General features: G+C 30.3%; 4 protein-coding genes and 1 long non-coding RNA gene across 5 annotated transcripts; 3 read left to right on the top strand and 2 right to left on the bottom strand.

The window, feature by feature from the left end:
• Positions 1–1,094: 1,094 nt before the first annotated feature.
• On the bottom strand, positions 1,095–2,194 carry LOC135957552 (uncharacterized). Its single transcript, XM_065508326.1, has 3 exons — positions 2,040–2,194; positions 1,662–1,982; positions 1,095–1,604 (listed from the first exon to the last, which is right to left on the bottom strand). Exons 1-3 carry the CDS (start codon positions 2,116–2,118, stop codon positions 1,120–1,122), a joined length of 885 nt encoding a protein of 294 aa, XP_065364398.1. The 5' UTR covers positions 2,119–2,194; the 3' UTR covers positions 1,095–1,119.
• Positions 2,195–3,705: 1,511 nt separating this feature from the next.
• On the top strand, positions 3,706–4,892 carry LOC135957399 (uncharacterized). The gene is made up of 3 exons (XM_065508137.1): positions 3,706–3,854; positions 3,916–4,242; positions 4,306–4,892. The coding sequence occupies exons 1-3, from the start codon at positions 3,779–3,781 to the stop codon at positions 4,842–4,844; spliced, it is 942 nt and encodes a 313-aa protein (XP_065364209.1). The 5' UTR covers positions 3,706–3,778; the 3' UTR covers positions 4,845–4,892.
• Positions 4,893–7,416: 2,524 nt separating this feature from the next.
• Positions 7,417–8,699, top strand: LOC135958798 (myb-related protein B-like). Its single transcript, XM_065509697.1, has 2 exons — positions 7,417–8,039; positions 8,099–8,699. Exons 1-2 carry the CDS (start codon positions 7,610–7,612, stop codon positions 8,623–8,625), a joined length of 957 nt encoding a protein of 318 aa, XP_065365769.1. The 5' UTR covers positions 7,417–7,609; the 3' UTR covers positions 8,626–8,699.
• Positions 8,628–10,270, bottom strand: LOC135958797 (uncharacterized). The gene is made up of 4 exons (XM_065509696.1): positions 9,807–10,270; positions 9,603–9,739; positions 9,358–9,538; positions 8,628–9,302 (listed from the first exon to the last, which is right to left on the bottom strand). Exons 1-4 carry the CDS (start codon positions 10,209–10,211, stop codon positions 8,682–8,684), a joined length of 1,344 nt encoding a protein of 447 aa, XP_065365768.1. The 5' UTR covers positions 10,212–10,270; the 3' UTR covers positions 8,628–8,681.
• Positions 10,271–12,196: 1,926 nt separating this feature from the next.
• On the top strand, positions 12,197–12,902 carry LOC135957730 (uncharacterized). Its single transcript, XR_010576423.1, has 2 exons — positions 12,197–12,231; positions 12,294–12,902. It is a non-coding gene; the product is annotated as an uncharacterized LOC135957730 (long non-coding RNA).
• Positions 12,903–15,092: the final 2,190 nt, after the last annotated feature.

Below are 15,092 nucleotides of genomic sequence, written 5' to 3'. Positions count from 1 at the left end.
TTTTCAATTTTAAACGAAGGAAGTAAAAACTTGTAACACAACAGCGAAAAATAAGTAAGGCAAAATTTGTTTTTGATAAAGTCAAAATATGCTATTAAACAGTAATATATTCTCTAAAAACGCAAAAATATGACATAAATATGCTCTTAAAACAAATATATGCAAACATATGCATTTAAGGATAAAATATGCATTAACAAATCGATGCCAAAATTCTTAAATAGTTCTGAAACGTGTAAATATCTTATCCATGTGCTCATCAGACTAACCAGAAAAAACGTGCATTTGCATATTTTGGTTTCCCTGGCAATAAACATTACAGCCAATCATGAATCAAAAATCCGCGGGAGTGTTTTCCCTTTTCTAATTTGTATACACTTCACCTTCGTGAGAAGGGTATATATAAGTTTGTCATTCCGTTTGTAATTTCCACAATATAATTTACCGAACCTATAAAGTATATACATATATTCTGGATCCTTATAGATAGCGTAGTCGATTAAGCCATGTCCGTCTGTCTGTCTGTTGAAATCAATGCTTTCGAGAAGTTTCCTATTTAAAGTCAGCAAAATCGGACCACAAATGGCTGAGATATGAGGAAAAAACCAGGACAACCTCGATTTTTGCCCTATATCTTTATTACTTGATTAAAATAACAATTCGAAAAAAAATTGTTCAAAAAATTAAAAACAACTTTGGAAAAAAAAAATAATGTTTACCTAAAAATATTTAAAATTTGTATTTTGAAGTATAATTTGGTGAAGGGTATATAAGATTCGGCACAGCCGAATATAGCTCTCTTACTTGTTCCTATACAAATTCAATGTTAAAAATTGGAAAAGGAAAATTGGAAAGGTTGTATATATTTTTATAAACATATTGGCCGATTTTAACAAATTTAAATAGCGACAGAACTGGGACTATTGCGAATATATTGATGTATGAAAATCGATATCGCTGAAGTTAAATTGCAGTTCCATATTTTCTCAATGACTTCTTGAAATGGTTCGATTCGTGATCAGCATGACCAAATTAGTAACAAAACATATTTTGCAGTCAAAATTATACAAAATAATTAAATTAAAAAGTCCATATTTAATATAGAGAAATATACATAGTTTATTTTTTACTAACTAAAATTTGTTGCAATACATGTTTCATATTTTTATAAACCTCCATGTTTTCTCTATGACGTCTTTCATTAGCTTCTTCTTTCTTAGCAGCTAGCTCCAGCAAAGTCTCCTGAATGGGTTTCTCTTTCAGTTCTGTGGCAGCAAGCAGTTTTTTCTCTTGTGTGTTACGTTCATTATTTTCATATTCATTCACCTCTCTATCATTGGTAATGCTTTTGTAGGTTTTTCTATTTTTTGACCTCACAGTATTGCCTCTGATGTATTGTATAGAAAAGGCATTGTATCCTTTTCTTTGTTTATTTAGAATATGCGTGAATCGTGTTTCGCATTGCTTAGGATCCTTATTTGCAAAGTGTGTAGAGATTTCCGACCACATCTCCTTTTTTTGCGAAAACCTTTTTTGTGGACCAACATCACAAATTAAACTTTTGTAAAGTTCCATTAATTGCTTAGTTTCACTGCTCGACCATACTGCAAGAAAAATTAAGTAAAATATCTTAAATTGTCTTGGTTTAAGTGCATACATACCTTGGATGTTTTTGACATGACTTGGAATATCGTCTGGTTTAAATTCCATATTATGTATTCTGACGATACCGAATTCATCACCTTTAGTTTCCAAATGGTTCGTATTTCTTTTAGCCTTCGTTATATAGACTTTTTTAATTCCTTTTTTCTTTCTTTTAAATACAGTCCTTAATCTTGAGAGACATTGTTGAGTAGTCATGTTTGGAAAGTGAGTCGAAATTTCGAACCACATTTCTTTTTGATTTGCAAATCTTTTACCAACTTCGCTTATTAAACTTTTATAAAGACTCAACAGTTGGTTCGTTTCGGTGTTTGACCATACTGCAATTGTTTTATTAGTAAACTTCATAGGTATAAAATTTCATATTAAACACTTACTTTTAATTTGTTTGACGGAGGTACTTGGCATATGGGATTCCATTTCAGTTGGATCAATATTATCTGCTTTATTTTCCATTACATTAATCAGAGTTATAGCACTTCAAGTGGGAACTACTTCAAGTATATTCAGCACAGAGTATAAATATTTAGTTTCCAAATAATATAATTTTTAGCTTAATTCAATTAGTTTGCCCAAAAAATCCTTTTCATATAGTTTTACATTATTTTTTATTTTAAATTGTTCGCCACTAACAAGCAGTCCATAAAATATAAAAAGTATTCCCGTCAGTTCTTTTACCTTGATAAAAGGTAAACAAAATTTGCCTTAATTTTGCCCAGAGTAAATTTTGCCATTATTTTTAAACTGCTACCAAAAATTACAACTGTTTAAAATAATAGGTTATTTTGCAACGTATTTTTGTGTAAATAATAATTTAAATACAAAAAATGTTTTAATCGGACTAATAATATTTATAACAAAAAACTAATTGAATATAGTATTTGAAATCATATTAAACATAAAATTAGCTCTATAATGTCTACATTACGCCAGTACCAACAGGCTACCATCCCGACATTAGGACCTTATTGGATGGTGATACACGTTTGGTCCTAGGGGACTTCAACGCTCATCATTAGTTTTGGCATTCAAGTCTTGGGGAAGACCAGTGATGAGCTTCGCTGAAGGTACAGGTTGACGAATCCACTTTCTGCATACTAAATGATGCCCCACACGGGCATACTGATCTGGCGAGTTTTGGTCTGATTAACTACACAACTGGCGTGCAGTTATTTCTCCGGGATCTGGATAGACCCAACCATTTTATCGTCTCTGAACTTTCATCATCCAAAAGAAAGCAGACTGCCACGACTTCAGAGAATATTCAATTGTCTACCGAACGCGGGATGAGCGTGTTGACATCCGAAGTACCAACCCAGACGACTCTAGGATCGCCCAGCTGAACCGCGATATCAGCAGGTTGGTTAATTAGGACGAGCGAAACAAATTATTGGATTATTTGAAGAGCTGCAACTTTAGTTCTGGAGTTGACAAGTTGTGGTCTACAGTTCAGTCTCTCTCTAACCCGACAAAGAAGGATAATAGGGTAGCCAACTGAAGTTGTAGAAGCGATAAACACAGCTAAGCTTTTAAAGGCAATAGGACCTAACGGAATATCCATGCTGATGCTAAAACACCTAGAGTCGAGTACCTGACAAAGGTTTTTAACCTGTCAGTAAGGAGCTTATTGTCGATGCCTGGAAATGGGTGCGGTTGATAAAACCTGGGATAATCGAGAGCGATGGACAATCGTACAGGCTGATATCCGCCCTGACATCGCTGACCCGTCAACTCCCTGCAGCTCGTCACCAGCATGGACTCGTAAGATGCACAGCACCACCACAGCATTATCCGCCATACTGTCACAAAGTATACTTTGTGATACTGTGATTTTGTATTCACGGTAATTAAAAATAGCTATTTTAATTTTTTAAACCATGCAATAATTATATAGAAATGACCTATTATTTTTAGCGGTTGTAATTTTTAGTACTTATTATTAAAAAGAGTGGCATCACAGAATTCGGCAAAATCCTACTCGTGTTTATTACGCACTGAGTAAAATTCAGTAAAAAAATCAAAATTATTGCCACTACAAAGTAATTTTCAGTATATTTTTGTTGTATTTAAGTTAATTTTTCAATCTAATTCAAAATATTTTTTTTGAACAAATGAAATGGACAACGTTACGGACGATAGTTTAAAAGAAATGGAAATTGATATTCCAGTGGCCTATGTCAAACAACTTAAAAGTAAGTAATAAAGTCTAAAAATTTATAATCTTCTGATGATTAACAACTTATACATTTGCAGTATGGTCAAACAGTGAAACGAAACAATTATTGAGTCTCTATAAAAGTTTATTACCCGAGGTTGGACAAAGGTTCACATATCAAAAACAAATGTTTGACGAAATTTCTTTACATTTTCCCGATAAGACTCCTCAGCAATGCCAATCACGATTAACGACTATGTTTCGAAAAAAGAAAAGAGGCGCTGGCAAAGTCTATAATATATCAGGGGCTGGCAAAAATACAACTGATTTAGTTTCAAAAGATGATACAAATGCATTTCGAATTATTAAATTACATAATGTGGAACCAGACGATAATCTCCTGACTCCCATCAGAAACTTTCAGTGTAAGTAATAATGCGAAAAAATAAATATAATATGTACTGTAATATGTCCCAATACACTTGCAGTGTGGTCAAATAGTGAAACAAAGCAACTAGTCGATCTTTACAAACGTTTTATAGGCGATGTTGGTCCTGATAAAAGATTTACACAAAAAAAGGAAATGTGGGCCGAAATTTCCGCCCACTTTCCAAATAAGGAACCTAAACAATGTGAAACTCGATTCATGCGCCTTCTTAATAAACAGAAAAACCGCGTTGTAAAATACGTTAGATACAATCCATCGGAGACCAGAAGAAAAAGAAACGATAAAGCTAAAGATAAATCTTCTTTTCAAATAAATAGAAAACATACAATAAAAAAAGAACGAATAACAGATGATATGGATCAGAATGAACTTGACATACCGGAGCACAGTGAACCCAACATACAGAAGAAGAATGAGCTGGTCGATTCCGCAAAAAAAGAAAAAACCATACAGGAAACTTTGATGGATATAGCTGCCAGGAAGGAAGAAACAAAAGAAAGGCGCCATAAAGAGAAAATGGAAGTTTTTAAACAAGTGCAAAATATATTACAACAACTTTTAGATAGTAAGAATAATTAAGATTTGTTATATAAATATGGGTAAATAATAGTTATTTTTGTTAAAAAAAAAGTCAAAATCGACTTTTTGGTCGACAAAAATTAAAATGTCGAATAGTCGGTAAAGCTCGAAATTTTTAAGATTATTGAAAAAATAATTGAAACAGTATATAAAACCAAATATGCACACAATAATAGCCTGCAAATTGGTACACTTGCATTTTTTCTAGTGTATGCTAAAATAAATTTGTATAAAATATTAAGGGTATTCATTTAAATTTTTTTTTTATAAATTTAAATCTAACTAAAATCTAATCTTGGTTAATAAATGGTATTAAATTATCAAAAAACATTAAACTAAATTTGTGTTGCCACTCTTTTTAAAATTACAAAATTCTACTAAAAGTACTGAAAATTACAACTGTAAATGATTAAAGTACATTTTGCAACCCCTTGCATTTACATTTTTTGCATAACAAATATTTTGTGTTTAGAACATAGAATTAAATATCTATAAAAGATTAACAAACCATTTAGAAAGCAAATAATTTAATATAATATTTACAGCTTTCAGTTCTGTGTCCCACAACTTTATTGAATAAACCAAAAAAAGTATTTTAAAACACACAATTTGCATACGCTCGCCGTGGTGCATTTAACAATTTCGCATTTTGTGTGCAAAGGTGTTTTTGAACATCCAAAGTAAAATTATTTTGAATTAAACAATGGAAATTAAGACTGAATATGAACCGGAATTTGGTCCAACTGAAATAGTATTTAAAGCAGTTGATATTCCGAGTTCTTCCAAGAAAATTGCCATATGGTCAAACACTGACACGAGGCTGCTAATGGATTTTCATAAAAACTTATTAAAAGAGGTTGGTCCGGACAAAAGGTTTCTGCATAAAAAAGATATGTGGCTCGAAATTTCCTCACAGTTTCCAAATATGACCCCTAAGCAATGTGAAGAGCGATATAAGACTGTTCTTAAAAGAAAGAAAAAGGGCAAAGAAAAAGTCTACTTATCAGAGGCAAGAAGGAAAACCATAGATTTAGAAGCAAAATATTGCGTCGAAAATACATTCGAAATCGTTAGGAAGCATCCAATTGATTCTGAAATGGATGATAACTCAGCACCCTTCAAACGGATTTTTAGTGAGTAATTATAAAGAAAATTGTATATACATATACTTTACTTTTCAAAAACAATTGCAGTTTGGACAAACAGTGAAACGAAGCTGCTAATAAGTCTTTATAAAACCTTAATATGGGAAGTTGGAAAACGATTCGTATATCAAAAGGAAATGTGGGCCGAAATTGCAACACACTTTCCAGATAAGACTCCTTATCAATGTGAACAGCGATACAAGACAGTACTTAAAAGAAAGAAAAAAGGCTTTATAACGAATGCAAAAAGGAAACATGTGGATTTTAAAGCCAGGGATTGTGTTGAAAATATATTTAAAATCAATAGAGTGGAGAATAAGGAAATTAAAGTGCTTATCACAGAGAATAAAGAGGAGACTATCACACAGGAGAACGATGAAGCAACGATAGTGAATAATGATGAACCCATTACACCGGAGTATAAGGAGCCTCATACTAGACAAGAGAAGAAGGAGCTTACCTTACACGAAATTTTGTTGCAAATAGCTGCAAAGAAGGAAGAAGCAAAGGAAAGGCGTCATAGAGAAAAAATGGAAGCTACTAAACAGTTACAAAATATATTGCAACAAATTCTGAGCAGTCAAAATAATTAACATTAAATAAATACAAGTGTTTTATTAAAAAAAATAAGTACAAATAAAATCGATTTTAAGTTTTAGCGCTAAACGTAACATGTTTAAGTTCGAATCTTTTCATTAGTCCTAAATCTGACAGAAATTCGTCATTTTTAATAGAGGCCAAAGAACTACTATAAAGTCGATCGGATACATCGGTATAAATTTCTTCATTCATTCCCTATCAATACAGATATTGTGGAGAACACAACAGCTAACAATAAATTCAGATATTACAACAATTTTTAGATAGTAAGAATAATTAAGATTTGTTATATAAATATATGTAGGTAAATAATAATGTTATTTTTGCTGAAAAAAGTCTAAATCGACTTTTTGGTCGACAAAAATTAAAATGTAGAATAGTCGGTAAAGCTCGAAATTTTTTAGATTGTTGAACAAATAATTGAAACTGTATACTAAAACCAAATATGCACACAATAATATAAATAAAATAATAGCCTGCAAATTGGTACACTTGCATTTTTCTAGTGTATGCTAAAATAAATACCTATGTAATAAATAAATTTGTATAAAATATTAAGGGTATTCATTTAAATTTTTTTTATATAAATTTAAATCTAACTAAAATCTAATCTTGGTTAATAAATTGTATTAAATTATCAAAAAACATTTAACTAAATTTGTGTTGCCACTCTTTTTAAAATTACAAAATTATACTAAAAGTACTGAAAATTACAACTGTATATGATTAAAGTACATTTTGCAACCCCTTGCATTTACATTTTTTGCATAACAAATATTTTTTGTTTAGAAAAAAGAATTAAATATCTATAAAAGATTAACAAACCATTTAGAAAGCAAATAATTTAATATAATACTTACAGCTTTCAGTTCTGTATCACACAACTTTATTGAATAAACCAAAAAAAGTATTTTAGAACACACAATTTGCATACGCTCACCGTGGTGCATTTAACAATTTCGCATTTTGTGTGCAAAGGTGATTTTGAACATCCAAAGTAAAATTATTTTGAATTAAACAATGGAAATTAAGACTGAATATGAACCGGAATTTGGTCCAACTGAAATGGTATTTGAAACAGTTGATATTCCGAGTTCTTCCAAGAAAATTGCGAAATGGTCAAACACTGACACGAGGTTGCTAATGGATTTTCATAAAAACTTATTAAAAGAGGTTGGTCCGAAGAAAAGGTTTCTGCATAAAAAAGATATGTGGCTCGAAATTTCTTCAAAGATTCCAAATAAGACCCCTAAGCAATGTGAAGAGCGATATAAGACTGTTCTTAAAAGAAAGAAAAAGGGCAAAGAAAAAGTCTACTTATCAGAGGCAAGAAGGAAAACCATCGATTTAGAAGCTAAATATTGCGTCGAAAATACATTCGAAATCGTTAGGAAGCATCCAATTGATTCTGAAATGGATGATAACTCAGCACCCTTCAAACGAGTTTTTAGTGAGTAATTATAAGGAAATTTAATATACATATACTTTACTTTTGAAAAACAATTGTAGTTTGGACAAACAGTGAAACGAAGCTGCTAATGAGTCTTTATAGAACCTTAATATGGGAAGTTGGAAAAAGATTCGTATATCAAAAAGAAATGTGGGCCGAAATTGCAACACACTTTCCAGAAAAGACTGCTAATCAATGTGAACAGCGATACAAGACAGTACTTAGAAGAAAGACAAAAGGCTTTATAACGAAGGCAAAAAGGAAACCTGTGGATATTAAAGCCAGGGATTGTGTTGAAAGTGTGGAGAATAAGGAAATTAAAGTGCTTATCACAGAGAAGAAAGAGGATACTATCACACAGGAGAACGATGAAGCAACGATAGTGAATAATGATGAATCTATTACGCAGGATTATAAGGAGCCTCATACTAGACAAGAGAAGAAGGAGCTTACCTTACACGAGATTTTGTTGCAAATAGCTGCAAAGAAGGAAGAAGCAAAGGAAAGGCGTCATAGAGAAAAGATGGAAGCTACTAAACAGTTACAAAATATATTGCAACAAATTCTGAGCAGTCAAAATAACTAATATTAAATAAATACAAGTGTTTTATTACAAAGAAAAATGTACAAATAAAATCGTTTTTAAGTTTTAGCGCTAAACATTACATGTTTAAGTTCGAATCTTTTCATTAGTCCTAAATCTGACAGAAATTCGTCATTTTTAATAGAGGCCAAAGAACTACTATAAAGTCGATCGGATACATCGGTATAAATTTCTTCATTATGAAAGTCATCCCTATCAATACAGATATTGTGAAGAACACAACAGCTAACAATAAATTCAGACACTGTTTCCACAGTATCGAAGTCTAAATACTTTAATTGTTGTAAACGACTTCTTAAGATACCAAATGCATTCTTAACTTTAACATGAGTACGAATAAGTTTAATGTTGAAATTTTTTTCTGAATCACTTAAATTACCATCATTGTCAAAAGGTATCATAAGGTATTCCCTTATAGGACATTTCAAGTCTCCCAGCAAATGATAATTCGGAGAGCACAATTCTGGCATATCCTTTTCCAAGAATGAGTCAGTTATTTCTCTAGGAATGCCAGTTTTTACATTTATAAATTTTGCCTTTGAATCACATACTCCTCGCAGGTATATATAGGAACCTCCACAGAATTGAGCTAATTTGTTGAATTTTACTGGAAAATAGCTTTCGGCCACACAACCCAGGACATTTGGAAAACCAGCAACCTGAAAATAAATAAAATATTGTCAATAAGTTGAATAGTAAGTTGCTATACCTAACCTTCTCAAACTCATTGGCAATCTTTTCTTTATCATTATTTGAATTTGGAAGCTTTATAATATCAGGAGCCAATTCGTCTATTATAAATTGTAAGACATTCTTAAAGGACTTGTTCATATGTGCTAATGATATGTTAAACCGTTGTGCAACAGATTGAAAACTGATTTCGTTGCCACAAAAGCTAAAAAGTATCAATATTAAAATTATATAAAATAAAGATGACCTTAAAGTATACATATAGTTACCATAAATAACACAGTATATCTGTTTCCACCGCTGATTTCTCTTTGCTACTTTTATAAGGACTTTTACAATACCATAGGGAATATTTCTCCATTAGATAAATAGCAGTTGCTCTACTGACATGAACATTATGCTTAAACTAAAATAGAGAATTTATATTTTAATTACAAAACTTAGGTAAGTGTTAAGAGCTTTTCCTTCCTTACATTTCTTTCAGAGATCATATTCATTAGTTTGTCCTCAAATGTTACATATTTCCCTTCCTGAATTTGTCCTGCCAATGCTGCAACAGCATCTTTGCCTTCATTCGAGTTTTCTGCATCTAGTTGCAGATTTATTTCATTTAACTCATCGATTTCATTATCTTTATTGTTCCTTTCTTCTGATGACTGCTCAATATATTTATCTTCATTTGTGTTTTCTGCCCGTGGTAGCTGATTCATTCCATTTATAACATCATTTTCTATATCTTCATTAGATTTGTCTTGGGATCGTTGCTGATCTATTGCCTTTAGCACAGCAAACACTTCATCATCTTCATCCGATGATGATGAGGATTCCATCAAGTCCTCCATTAGTTTTTGAGCATATAAAATGGTAATTTTTTTCATATTGAACTGGTTTTTAAGAGTAATGTTCAAGAAAATCTACAAAAGCAAAGTTAGTAGCAAAAACTGAAGAGTCAGCTGTTTGAAAATGCGATATTTTACATTTGTGGGCAACATTTTGTACCCGTGTGTTGTATGAAGATGATAAATGCTAGCTGAAATAAAAGCATATTATTGTATGAAGTTTAGTTTTAAATTGAAAAAAGTATTTTATATAATAAATAAAATTAGTCGGTTAATCTTAGCTATTGAACTTTTCCATTTATCCTAACTTCTAAAGACCTCTCAAAATCTGCCTAAAGATTCTATGAATAAAAATATTTGTAGATATTTAATCAACTTTGACCAACATTTTGTATTCATAAAAATGAAATTTCTAAATATTGTTATTTTGCCCTTCAAAATAATAGGTTTTACAACAATGCATTTGTGATTTAGAGTTGTATTTTTAAGTACTATGGTTTGTGAAAGATGACAGCGCTATTGCCCTAAACATATGTTGTATATTTATTGCAACTTTTGGACGAAATTTTGCAATAGCTTTTGTATTCTTACAATTTTGCAATTTTACTGTAATACAACCTCTAATAAGAAATAAAAAAATTGTTTTTTTTAGCAAGAAGAATAAAATTGCAACATAAACAAGTAGGTGATTTTTTTTGAAAACATGTATTTGATGTGAAAACCAGTATGTTTATTAAGATTTATGAAGTAACTCTTGATCACCCTTATTTCTTCCTTAAAAAGTTTTTAAAATTTTGTTTCCGCGGCCTATATTCCATGCAATTGTAGGACGATGTAAGGCTTTAATGATTAAAGATGTGAAATATATTTGTCTTGCCAGCAAAAAGGTCTATGTGTAATTTTAATAAATTTTGTATTTGTCCAATGAAAGCCATATTTGTGGTACATATTTTGAATTCGTTATTTTAAAATTCACTGTACCTGGATATTTCAGGATTAGACTAATTTCACTAAAATAGTGAATAAAAATTTATTAAATTTTCTAATTATCTTCTCGAATGTGATAAAACTATACATTTTTAAACTACAAAATTTCAACAAATCCAGAGAAATCAGCATTTCTCAGGATTTTTTTTGCTAAATTTTGCGATTATGTGCCAATAATAATAAAAACATAAAGATAGCAGTAACTACAGATTATAATCTTAGAAATTTAACCAAAATAAATTTTGTGGTTTAATTTAACTACAAATTAGTGTTAGCAAAAATATAGTGACATATTTCATTCAAAATTTTAATATTTAGACCCAACATTAAGTTAAATTTGTATTGCTAGTGTCTACAAAATTTGAATACGATATGAACATTTAGCTATATAAAAAAATACTTTTCTTAAAAACCCGGCAATTTTTGAATGATTTATTCAACACATGCAATCAGAAAATGTTACTTATAAGCCCTTAAATTTTAAGACAAAACTGATCGCATATACATAAATTGTATGCAAACATGAATTGATTATACATATTTGGACTTGGTTCATAATCTCCAACTTCTTGCACTTTTGATTTTTGAATCAGAAATACTATTAAAAGTTAATAAATTAAAAAATCTGAGGCACCGACTCATAAATTCGATCGGAAAACAATTTTCGAATTTTTGTATGAAAATCACTGCTTTCAAATAATTTCAAAATTTTTAAAATTGTATTTTAGTCGTGTTTCCATAGAGAAATACACATAGATCGGAAACTCTCCTGTCAAAGATATAACTCAATTGTCAAAATATGTGGTGAGAATGTGTATGTATATTTTTGATATGACCTTAGCTAGTAAGATTTATTAATATTTTTAGAAAAATACATAAATATTCATTATAATTCTTATTTAGAATATTTTTGAGCGTTTCAACCTTCACTTATGATAGTATCGGATATTTTAAACAAGGGATATTAAAATGGAATATGAAGATGACGAAAGTCAAATTTTCTTCGATGAAGTTCAAAATGAAATGGAATACGAAACTGTTGATTTACTAACACCTTTCAAGAGAATTCAAGGTACAAACTTATTAATACAAACACAATACATTTTACTAAAAATTTCGAAAACACAATTTCAGTATGGTCCAATAGTGAAACAAAACAGTTAATGGATCTTTATAAACGTTTAATATGTGATGTTGGGCCAGAAAAAAGATTTACCATAAAAAAAGAAATGTGGGCTGAAATTTCTACATACTTTCCAAATAAGGGTCCTAAGCAATGTGAACAGCGCTACAATACTGTTCTTAAAAGAAAGAAAAAAGGTCTTACAAAGGTCTATATATCGGAGGCAAGAAGAAAAACTATAGATTGTGCTCAAAATACGTTTGAAATCAATCGAATACATAAAAAGGAAAAAAGAAGAGATAAAACTATACCGCAAATAAATACGGAGAAGAAATTTCATCCAGAGAAGAGAATTCTTACCATACCGGAAGCCTTGTTGCAGATATCTGACAATAAAGAAAAAGCTAAAGAAAGGCGCCATAAAGAAAAGATGCAAGTTATTAAACAAATGCAAAATTTATTACAACAAATTTTAGATAGTAGTAAAAATATGTAGTAGACATAAAATTAATAGTTAATTTATTTATAAATAATACATAGTTTTAAAATTTTTGTAATTTTCTTATTTATTAAAATCGCCTTTCGAATGGTATATAATATATTTAAGTAACCTCGAGAAATCTGCAAACTTTTTCTTAATTTTTTATGAAATACTATGTGAAAACATATCAAAATTCGGAAAAATGGAGAAAAATTAAAAATAATACTTAAACAGCATATATACATAAATTTTTTTTTAAAAAAAGATTACTGTTTACTCGGCAAAATCTACCAGAAAACTAGTATTACTTCCCAAGTATTTCTACTTAGTTCTTTTTTGTATCACTGTGTTATTCTTTGCTTTGAACAATCAAAACAATCAAAATCTAAATTATTCAATTAATTATCAATATGAATAATCAAAATTTGATTAATCGCATAATTGATTAATCTAAAATTTGATTAATCAGGATGTTAGATTAATCCGACATCCCTAGTAATAATACAATACATTTAATTCTAAATGACTTACTAAATTCGAATAAATTTTCCTGAATGTAAAAACTAATTAGATTAAAGACTAATTAAGAAATATACTATATGAAATTAAAAACAATTAAATATCTCTCACAATGCATATAAACGAATATCTTGTATCAATAAAATCAAACAGAGTCTATTCATCGAACTTGCACTGGTTCTACTCACTAATTCGAATAAAGAGCCATAATTTAAATAATCGCATGAACACATGATATCGCTAATGTAAAAAAATTGCCTGATTTACATAAATCACTACACACCACTCAATCATTAGTTCAATCCCAGTTAAAAACAAAAAAAAAAAACAAAAAAAATACGTGACAAAGAGGTAGTTTAAGCAGGGGTTCAAGTGATGACGAATATACAGCTCTCCATTCGAATGATTTAATTGTATATATTTCTTAAGTAATCTAAGTAGTTGCTGAGCAGTTCCGAAACAACTTCATACAACTTCATCGTTCGAATGGAGAGAAATAGGAATGAAACAATATGAAATTGCCCCCCGGGACCAGCTGATTCATATCTGTGTAGTGTATGTAACATTTAAAAATTAAATTTTATAAAGAATTAAAATTCTCGAAATATACTTACCAACAAATCATTTCTGCTCCGTAAACCGAACGATTTAAAAATTAACTTGATCCGATTTAAAAGACTATAAGTAACCTAAAGGTCTAAAAACAACGTTACCCTGGATCGATGTACTCTAAAAATACTTGGCGAATTGAACTTTTTTAATTCATACTATTTATCTACCCACCATTTTGTTATTCCACATCAAAATATCTGTCGCATACTCACATGAGGAATTTCATGTCAAGTGAACCAACTTTTGAAATCGATGTCTTCCGATCGGGATAAAATTTACATCAAGGTTAGTTCTATTGGATAGTAATTCAGATAGGTGGAGAACTCTCTGAATAATAAGGGGTCAAAATATGACATTTTGGCCAAGCAGGTGTTTTTTCTCATCCATGTAACTTACTACCTATTGATCTTAGCAAAATGTGTCCCAAATAGTTTAGAAAGCTATTTCTTCAATCTTTCGACAAAAAAAAAAACCGAAATCAAAAATTTTTTTGATTATTTTTTCAAAATCGGCCTTTTTTTCTCAAAAGAAAGCTTAGATTTTCATTGAAGACCTATTTGGTCGCTTAGTGGGATGCGAGTTGGATATTTATGCCCGATCGGAAGACATCGATTTCAAAAGTTGGTTCACTTGACATGAAATCCCCCATATATATTCTGGGTCTTCATAAGATTCTAAGACGATCTAGTTATGCTCGTCAGTCTGTTGAAAACAATATAGGGCCCAAACGAACGGTGCTTGCTCCACAATACTCTCCGTTGATATGGCTTGTTTGGCATTGAAAATGGGTAATATCGGTCCATGATTTCAACTAGTCTCAATACAAATGTCCCACCGGAATACTGTTTGAGCAATCATAAAAAAAAAAAAATTTGTTCTAAGTACTCTGAACTTATACTGTAAAGTATGGCGAAAATCGGGCTTCATTTGTCCGTAGTCCCATACAAGGCCCGCCTCGGAAAATGACTTTAACATTCATAATTGCTATGGAAAATATAAATATAAAAAATTATGCTGAACAATGAATTATTGTATTTAAATTATCATAAAATCGTTTAGAGACACACAAATATATATAATTAATACTTTAAAGTAGAAAGTAGAAAAAAGAAATAAATTAAAATTATTCGAGTAATACTATGTATGAGAAAGAGTAAAATTAATGCATTATCATTTGCAATATAATTTCAATACAATG

Source organism: Calliphora vicina, chromosome 4, assembly GCF_958450345.1.
Source record: "Calliphora vicina chromosome 4, idCalVici1.1, whole genome shotgun sequence".
Classification (NCBI taxonomy): domain Eukaryota; kingdom Metazoa; phylum Arthropoda; class Insecta; order Diptera; family Calliphoridae; genus Calliphora; species Calliphora vicina.
This window is presented reverse-complemented; position numbering and strand designations above follow the sequence as displayed.

Coding starts and splice junctions, on each gene's coding strand:
- LOC135957552 (XM_065508326.1), bottom strand. CDS start 2,118: ATGGAAAATAAAGCAGATAATATTGATCCAACTGAAATGGAATCCCAT. Junction 1,983..2,039: donor CTCCGTCAAACAAATTAAAA/GTAAGTGTTTAA, acceptor AAACAATTGCAG/TATGGTCAAACACCGAAACG. Junction 1,605..1,661: donor TCATGTCAAAAACATCCAAG/GTATGTATGCAC, acceptor TTTTTCTTGCAG/TATGGTCGAGCAGTGAAACT.
- LOC135958798 (XM_065509697.1), top strand. CDS start 7,610: ATGGAAATTAAGACTGAATATGAACCGGAATTTGGTCCAACTGAAATG. Junction 8,040..8,098: donor ACCCTTCAAACGAGTTTTTA/GTGAGTAATTAT, acceptor AAACAATTGTAG/TTTGGACAAACAGTGAAACG.
- LOC135957399 (XM_065508137.1), top strand. CDS start 3,779: ATGGACAACGTTACGGACGATAGTTTAAAAGAAATGGAAATTGATATT. Junction 3,855..3,915: donor CTATGTCAAACAACTTAAAA/GTAAGTAATAAA, acceptor ATACATTTGCAG/TATGGTCAAACAGTGAAACG. Junction 4,243..4,305: donor TCCCATCAGAAACTTTCAGT/GTAAGTAATAAT, acceptor ATACACTTGCAG/TGTGGTCAAATAGTGAAACA.
- LOC135958797 (XM_065509696.1), bottom strand. CDS start 10,211: ATGAAAAAAATTACCATTTTATATGCTCAAAAACTAATGGAGGACTTG. Junction 9,539..9,602: donor GATATACTGTGTTATTTATG/GTAACTATATGT, acceptor GATACTTTTTAG/CTTTTGTGGCAACGAAATCA. Junction 9,303..9,357: donor TTGCCAATGAGTTTGAGAAG/GTTAGGTATAGC, acceptor ATTTATTTTCAG/GTTGCTGGTTTTCCAAATGT.